This window comes from Miscanthus floridulus, chromosome 19 (genome assembly GCF_019320115.1).
Source record: "Miscanthus floridulus cultivar M001 chromosome 19, ASM1932011v1, whole genome shotgun sequence".
NCBI lineage: Eukaryota > Viridiplantae > Streptophyta > Magnoliopsida > Poales > Poaceae > Miscanthus > Miscanthus floridulus.
Genome location: NC_089598.1, coordinates 74,838,519 through 74,847,416, shown reverse-complemented (window position 1 = coordinate 74,847,416; position 8,898 = coordinate 74,838,519). Strand labels below are relative to the sequence as shown.

The 8,898-nt window shown below is 43.2% G+C and overlaps 1 protein-coding gene across 1 annotated transcript; it reads left to right on the top strand.

Annotated features, from left to right (window-relative positions):
- Positions 1 to 791: 791 nt before the first annotated feature.
- LOC136526861 (ras-related protein RIC2) lies at positions 792 to 5,374 on the top strand. Its single transcript, XM_066519432.1, has 2 exons — positions 792 to 1,174; positions 4,658 to 5,374. The coding sequence occupies exons 1-2, from the start codon at positions 951 to 953 to the stop codon at positions 5,085 to 5,087; spliced, it is 654 nt and encodes a 217-aa protein (XP_066375529.1). The 5' UTR covers positions 792 to 950; the 3' UTR covers positions 5,088 to 5,374.
- The last annotated feature ends 3,524 nt before the right edge of the window (positions 5,375 to 8,898 follow it).

Sequence of the window (8,898 nt, the reverse complement as noted above, 5' to 3'; positions counted from 1 at the left end):
TTTGCCTTGCCGGACGCCGGCCACCGGCCACAGCTTGCAGCCTTGCTCTCACAAGAAGCGGTAGCTAGGGGAGGACAAATCCATCAGCTTGGAATGGAGATTGAAAAAGAGGCAAGATAGAGATAATGAAGTAGAGTTAGGGCTGACCTAGGATGCGATTGGGGTTGAGGTTGGTGCACAGGGCGTCGCTTCAACCTCCCCGTCATGGAGTAATGGTGTCCTGTTAGTCTTCTCGTCCCTTCTTAGCACCGTGCCGCAGTCCCCTTGAGCGCTCTCCTTCTGTCTCTTCTCGATTTCCCGTGCATGAGAGCGGAAGCCATGGCAACGCGCCTCCCCCTATCATATATGTATCTTTGCACCAAGCCTTTGGGCCTAAAGCGCAAGTAGCAAGGGAGCCCGAACAGCGACCTAGGGTGGCCAAGCCTTAGCTTCCCCCCAGTTTGGAACATAGAGAGTACGTGCTAAAGCTCTTCTGGAGGAAACATTACTGAGCGGTACAGTGAAAAAGTTATTATAATAGTACTTTGTTTTTATTGCATATATATACAACGTTGTTACGAAACTCTAAACTTGCTTGTAGCTGGAGTGAAGATGTTGCCGTTGTGTCGACATGTTTTAATTTCTTTTATTAGAATGGGGTGATCTTCTATGCTTATGGTTTTTTTCAACGTAAACTAATTCTATTGAATATGTGATTTGCGTAAAATTCATGCAGTTCGACCTTAGAGAAATGCCGTGACAAACTTGACAACATGGACCGGCTATCACTGGCGTGAGAAAACGGAAACCACCCGCCGCAGTCCACGCGCTCGCACCGCACCGCACCGCTCCTCCTCTTCCTTTCCCCACGCCCCGCACCAGGCCTGGCCACCACTCTCTCTCGCCCCAAAACCAGATCGGCACGACGAGAGCAGAGAGGGCCCCGGAGCGGCGCGGCGCGGAGCGGAGCAATGGCGGCGGGCTACCGGGCGGAGGACGACTACGACTACCTCTTCAAGGTGGTCCTGATCGGGGACTCCGGCGTGGGCAAGTCCAACCTGCTCTCCCGCTTCACGCGCAACGAGTTCAGCCTCGAGTCCAAGTCCACCATCGGCGTCGAGTTCGCCACCCGCTCCCTCCAGGTCGACGGCAAGGTCGTCAAGGCCCAGATTTGGGACACCGCCGGCCAGGAACGGTACGTTTCGTTTCAGCTCGCTCCAGCTCCTCTCCCTCCGCCGCCGATGCGGCAGCTGGTGGTAGATCTGATCTGAGTCTCGGCTCGGCTGCTGCTAGCGTGCGCGTCCTCGTTTCAACCGTTCAAGCGTGGGGGCTCTGCGCTTTGGATCTCGCTGCCGAATTGCGTCGCGTGCTGTTGTTGACAACCATTTGTAGTGTAGGGTTTGGTGCTTTTCCATTTCTGGATCCGATCCTGGAATGGAATTACACGCGGCGAATCAGCAGGCAGGCATCCGATTGTAGACTAGAGTTGTAGGATGATAGGATATTCTTTTATTGGCCCAAACGAATTTATGAGACTCTCTGGAGTCTGGATTTCTCGTACGCAGCAGGTGGCGTGGACTAAAGTTTAGTCCTGCCGGGCTGTTTGATCCTTCTAAACTTTAGTCCTCTAATCTATAACGACTGATTTGCCTTTATTTAATTATCCATACACAGCCATGCTTGTGAGGGGCAAGGGGGTATGGGGCGTTCAGCTCCCGCCCCCCGCCCCGAGGGAGTTTAGCCCAGTTTAGGGCCTCTTTGGAGCGAAAGATTTTAGTCCAGTTTTTAGTCATTTGCTTACTTTTAGACCCCTGTGTGGATCCCCATGGCAAAAAAAAAAAGGGGGCTAAAAGTGCAGGGCTAAAGTTTTGCCATGGGATCCAAACAGGGCCCAGGTTTCTTTGTCTTTGCTCACGATGGTCATTTGACCTGGGTGGACAGATCGGCCATTTTTCCTTTCTATTGCCTGGCCAATTCAGTTAATTTAGTCATCATCATCAAAACAGTAAAACACACACAATGCTATAAATAGGTTTATTCTGTACACTGCCCCCCCCCCCCCCCCCCCCCCCCCCACACACACACAAATTTAGTCATCTTGGGCCCTGTTACAATTGGCACTATATATGTCATAAACAGGTTTGCTGAACATGGTCACCTCAAATTAGAACTGATGCTTACTTTTGGAACACCATAGCTTAAAAACTCGATCCATTTTCTGAAATTGTAACTGCCCATCAAAATATTTTGCATTCTTACGCTTAGCCCAAAAGTTTGGCTATTCGTTTTGTTCCATACTGCACAGCATTTCGGAAAAGTGAAGAATTTTGACTTCATTTTTCTTTTCTTTTCTTCATTCCACCATTTTGTAGACTTCTTGTTAGTTTGTTCTGCCAGTTATTTAGATGGACATCTCTATGATTGCAATTAGTCCTTGTGATTGGGAATTCTTGTCATTTGCTTACATACTTGCAGTGAGTCTTTGTTGTATATATGCTGAGTCATCTGTTTTATTATCTAAATTGTTTACATAAATTGATGCTTCAAGATGTATCGCAACTTGTATTATAGATAAATTTTCTTCTTCAAGAGTGTTAAGGAAATGGCCTGCCACAGTTTGTTTTGACTAGCGCTTATTAGTGACAGAATTAGTTGAAAAGGCTGCCAAAATAACACCTAGTCTTTGAAGAATCACTTAATTGATTAAGGCAAAACAAAGATATATCTAATAGCTTAAACTAATGGACCGGAAAGTAATGTCTGGGCACCTTTCTAGGTTTTTGTGCTATTTATTATGCACCATGGAACTAAATTCTTCGTTTTTCTGTGTGGTGGATTCTAAGGGGCAGATGGGTTGTGTGCTCTTTGCAATCTGCACTGCTGGTAAGCGGTCCGGACACCTTTGTGGAGCAATTTTGGTGGCATTTATTAACACAACTAAACTAATTAGGACAAATGGGGAATCCACGCAAAGAACATCGAAGTGGTTTGAACTTATAAGCATGAAAGTTAGCTATGATAATACAGGAGTGTAGTGCTGTTTCTTTCTGTGAGGAAGAGGATTTTTTGTTGGAAACTATAAGGGGGATGTTAATGGGTGGGGATGACATGGGTTTGTCAGTAGCTCTGGTTAACAATGTGTACTGCTGCATGTGACTTGTTCATATTTAAGCACTGGAATCTGAGCCAAATGGTACAGGATCTGACAGGTGCACACAGAAAACCTGCACCTTTGCATGTAGCAACGGAAAGAAGGGTCTATTGAAACAATAATGACCAGTCAGAGTCGACAATTGTGTCTTATTTAGCAATGGTTCGTACTTCCTGATCAGTGAGTTTATGAGACGAACTTATAAAACGAAATAACCAGCATCTAATATTCTACTTTCTTAACTCTTACGACGTTCCTACCACCGATATCCCACTACAACACAAGCAATTTGACGCGATGGATTCTTTTTTACAATAAGGTGACCTGAGTGGATGGTTGCCGAGCTCAATGTTCAAAAAGGCGCTACAAGGCACTCGCCTCGGTGCGCTTACACGCTAGGCGGAGGGGTGCCGCCTCGCCTAAGGGGGTAGGCAGAAGATAGGCGGCTTGACCGTAGATCTGGAGCGGCAGAGGTGGCGAGCGCGGCTGGGAGGAGGCTAGCGGCCGGTGCGGCCGGGAGGCAGGGCCTTCAGGCCGTGGCAGAGGAGGCGGGGATGTTGCGTGGCGGCGGCAGAGGAGGCTAGTGGCGGCCATGGCATAGGAGGCGGAGAAGCAGGGACGTGCGGCAGCGGGTGTGAGCGGGGGCGGAGGAGGAGGGGGCAGGGGCGGAGGAGGCAGGGACGGGGGCAGCAAGCAGAGCGGACGGCGGGAGAAGCAGGGATGGAGGCGGGCACTGGCGCAACGCGGCCAGTCGTGCGGCTGAATGGATGAAGACGAAGGGATAAGGTGGGAGGTGAGGTTAGGGATAAGGCTTGCTGCTCAGATATGGGCTTGGGCTGCTTTATGGGCCTTCCTATACAACTCTTGGCCCACCAGTGTCCTGTTTCTTCTTTTCTTTCAGACTTTCAGAGGTAAATATGAATGGATATAGAACGCCTAGAAAACGCCTAGCGCCTTTTTGAACATTGGCCGAGCTAGTAATGATTTTTGTTTAGTCTTACATCAATCGCTATTGATGTTTGAAAAAAAAGTTGCCCTTATCGATTTTTTTGTTATCATTTCATTCTGTATAAAATTGACTACGGGATATCCTTAGGTCGCTGTTAATTACTCGTTGGTGCTTGATTATTTTAATATATCGTTTGCCAATTATCCTAAGCTCTTTTCAATTACATTCGTCAGCATATGATCTACACAAAGGGCTTGGATTTTCTGTCCATCATGCGATCAAAATAAAGGCAATCTTGTTGCCCAGACCTATAGATAAGCAACACACCAACACCCTCTCTGAACAGACAAAACCTGACTAAAGTTTAGTTGAATCATCACTGTGGGAGAGACAAGAATGTTGCAGATGAGCAAAGTTTTGAATAATCTGACAGATTGCACATATTTGTTTGTTGACTTGTTCAGTTGTATTAATGTTATTCTATTTGGTGTTCACGGAACTGAATTTTCTCGCAATTCAGAATCTGCTATCCTTTTGTTTACTTGTCTCACTGCATTTCTGATTCAATGTTACTGCAGATATCGTGCTATTACCAGTGCGTATTACCGAGGTGCTGTTGGGGCGTTGCTTGTATATGATGTCACTCGTCACTCAACCTTTGAGAACGTTGAGCGTTGGCTGAAGGAGTTGAGGGACCACACAGATCCCAATATAGTTGTTATGCTGGTTGCCAACAAATCTGATCTCCGCCATCTTGTAGCAGTTCAAACTGATGAAGGAAAGGCATTCGCAGAGAGAGAATCATTGTATTTCATGGAGACCTCTGCACTTGAGTCCACCAACGTTGAGAATGCATTTGCAGAGGTCTTAACTCAGATCTACCGCATTGTGAGTAAGAGAGCAGTTGAAGCAGGCGAAGATGCAGCATCTGGGCCTGGCAAGGGCGAGAAGATCAACATAAAGGATGATGTTTCGGCGGTGAAGAAGGGTGGCTGCTGCTCTAGCTGAGCTGCCCCTGCTGTATTTTTTGGAGTTGTGATGTAGCTTATGTTATGGCATTTCCAGCGACTGAGAATTGGTAGTGGCATTAGCAGCTTCTATGTTACCTAGAGAGTTTATTGTCAAACTGAAAAAACTGAAGGATAGATCAGTTTAGATCTTTCTATTATTGTATTGTGTATCCGGGGCATGGTATTGTTTTTGCTGTGAATCCACTGCTACCATGTCCAAACTTATGAAATGTTCAAAATAGAAAGGTGCTTAATGCCAGGCAATACCAGGCAGAGCAATTTCAATGTTATATGTGCACCGGAGATAAATTCTTCTGATGCTCATGTGTTTCAGTCTTCAGCAGTTGAGCAGATGCATTTACAGACACCGTGCCACAGTTACATTCTGTTGGTCAAATATGCTATTAGTAGTAGTTTTCATGAACTTTTGTGTTTGTTTTGAGGAGGAAATGGTACTGGCTGCCAATTTTCGACCAACATTTGGTGGTATGCAGGTGCATCTTACTTTACCTGTAGATCTTTACATCTTCTCTATCCAGGTATTCTTTGTGCCTTGTATGGTGGTAATGTGCGCAGACCGCAGATGCAGGATTATAATATTTGGGCTGCAACCAGGTGGTTTTGATAAGAAATTAATGAACACTAACTCTGCTGGGTACTTGTTAGTTATGCTGATTTGAGGAGGATGTGATGGGATCACCAAAGCATGTGCCTGTATTTTGCTTACACAAAAGTCATTAAGGTGTCCAACTCCTGCCTCTGACCCCAGTATTTGTTCCATAATCTAAATACATTGGCAGTGTCCTTTGATACGCACAAATGAGGTTATAATGTACTGCTTGTAATTATTATTAATGCTGCAATTGCAGATACAGTATAAAATGGTTGATGAAGTGATAAAAAAATTTCAAGCAGATATTTCCTCAAAACTTTAAATGTGAACACCCAAGAGAGTTGTGTATCTTTGTATTACTTTTTTTTTTCAAGAACGTGCATTGCATATGTTGCATTAAGAGGTGTTAGACAAACTTTACAAGGTGCGACAAAACAAAGAGAACAAACAGCTAGAGGCTACAAATTACAAAAGACCAGCCTAGAGGTCTAGGAGAAGGAAATAGGCCAGCGCAAACAGTTACAAGGAGGGTAACTGTGAGTTAGTGATGCCTAAACATCAAGCCAGAGAGCTAAGCTAACGTGTTTGGTAGGGTAGCGAGAAGCCTACTAACAACAATCTCCTCGCCTCTTCTTTAATCTCCTCCGCTAGTTGGGGGCGGCCCAAGCAGAACTCCCCGAAGGACCCCATGCGTTCCATTCCACTAATTCCAAATTCTCCAACGTGTCAGCAGCATGACCAAATCGAAGTGGCGAGAGAAAGAAGAATAAACCCCTTACATGAGCAACCACCTTGCCTCACTTATTAGGAGACAAAGAGGAGGTTGTTGTACTAAAATTCATGAATATTGTTGCCCTTAAGAGTTTGCAGTTTGTTGTTTGATTATAGACCTGATTGTGTTTACACTTTTGTTTGTATGATTGCCATGTGAAAAGTGGTTATTCATTCTATAATCCATAGCTATACATGTTCGCTTGATCGTATCAGCCATGCAGCCATGATACAGTGTTTTTCTCTCACAACAAAACAGCATTAGCCGGCTTATAAGCCACAGAAACGATCAAGCGAACAATGTCTGAACAGTTAACAAAATGTTGAAGGTATCGTGCTATACAAGGCACTTTGAATTGCTATGCTGTTTCTTTTTTTAATATTTAGATCTTCATTGTTTACAAATTATTCGGCTTGAATTTGATGTGTCAAATTATGTTAAACTTTCAAGGGAATGATCAGGAAAAATAGCAATCTGATTTCATGATTTTATTCATCAAATCTTACCTGGATAGCTGTAACAATCAGAGTATTGTCACCCTTTATTTTGTGGGTCCTTATTCTCTCCAATATGATAAGGTTTAACCATAGGTAAATACATGGGGACAGAATATCTGGTGATTATGTTTGTCCATCATAGGTACATACCTAGAATGTGTTTGCTTATCTTCACCTCTTCTTAGTCAGCTACTGTTCTAAGGGTGCCGGCCTTGCACACCTGGAGTTAACTAGGACCAAAACAACTCTACGCAACTGTTTCTTTATAAACATTTCTCATTTCCAACTAGGAATGAAAGATAGTCACCAAATTATTTCACTAGTTGAATGGAATTACATGCTTATACTAAATACTCTTCTGCACCTTGATAATTGACCCTACAATGAAGGGAAGCGGATTATGCTTCAAAAGAGAACTAGTTTATATCTTCATCTATTTAGAAGATGGATGACTATATGAACAAACAGGTAGGCTATAAAAAACTTCTTTACCCACTGAGGCATTTATTTGTTCTATTTGAGCAATTACCTCTGAGCATTCACTTTATCTTTGACTTGTTTGACATGATGTGCTTTTTAAGACGCATCATTAAGAAATGCTACTCCCATTATGGCTTTTAGGTTTGCACTGTAGAGCAAAAGCATTCTCTGCAATAGTCTTTTGCAAAGGTGCTTGAATAGGATCCATATGCAATACCTTTAGTACATTAGCCATTCCCATCATTGGCTTGCAAATAGCACTCTGATGCAAGAGAACTAAACCGAGGCAGGGTTATACCGAATGGCAGGGCAATTCTCCTTTGGCAGGGATGGCAGGGCAATCCATATGCATTCTCCAATGCCTGCTATGTTGGCCTCCATGCCAGAGGAGAACCGCACTGTGATTCTTACCCTGAACACTCCATAGCCATCATTGATCTCTGTTGGTTTTGTTTTTCCAGAAAGTCCTTTCACTCTGATTTAGTTTGCTCCTCATTCTTTTTTTGTGCTCACTCTGTTTCTTGTCTTGCTCTGTATGTTGCCATTGCAAATATATAGGGGTGACACGGGCAAGCAAAATCTGGATATGCTTCTGGATATACTTCCAAATCAGGACAATGCTTTCAGGAGGTATTCCTCTACCCCCTACCTTCTTAATTTTACTCTCCCTTGTTCTCTTGGCCTCTTGCCATCTCACCTGAAAGGCATAGGGCTCTTTTGCCATTTTATTCCCTGTCAACATTGTTTGAAAAGAACATTGATGCCAAAATAAGCCACTTCTACAGATGATACATTTTGCATTAGAGACCAACCATCATCTATTAGACTATTACTACCAGAATCTAAATCCTCTATCTAGTTATTTTGTACAAACTGGTTACCGTCTCTATTAGATTGGTCAAGTTACCTTATTTTAGTTTCTAGGCCATTTCTTTCTTGTAATCGGGTTACTGGATTACGGTTGGAGTTACCTAAAGTTCTCATCGTAACAATTCATTGCTAATTGCTATTGACTTCATATATCTATTTGGATTAAAATTAAAAATTTATAAAGTAATTCCTTGTACTATATCTTCCACAAATTCTGTTGGATACCAAATTTACTACTATACATATTCCCTCCGTCCTAAAATACATGATGTTTTTGACTTTTAGGCATCTTGTTTGACTGCTTGTCTTATTCAAATTTTTTGTATAAATATTTTTTTTTGTTATGACTTATTTTATCATTAGAGATACTTTAATAATTACTTATTTATTTTATTATTTGCACAAAAAAAACTGAATAAGACAAATGGTCAAACATGATATCTAAAAGTCAAAAGCGTCATCTATTTTGGGACGAATGGAGCATTTACATTGCTTGAGCTTGAACAGAAGTGGCTTACCTATGGTACTAACCAGAATGACTACTTTTTGACCATTGAAAAAACAGGACTTATGTTGT

Excerpts from the sequence above, each read along its gene's own strand:
- LOC136526861 (XM_066519432.1), top strand. The coding sequence starts at position 951 with ATGGCGGCGGGCTACCGGGCGGAGGACGACTACGACTACCTCTTCAAG. Across the intron at positions 1,175-4,657 it reads GACACCGCCGGCCAGGAACG|ATATCGTGCTATTACCAGTG; the intron begins GTACGTTTCGTT and ends ATGTTACTGCAG.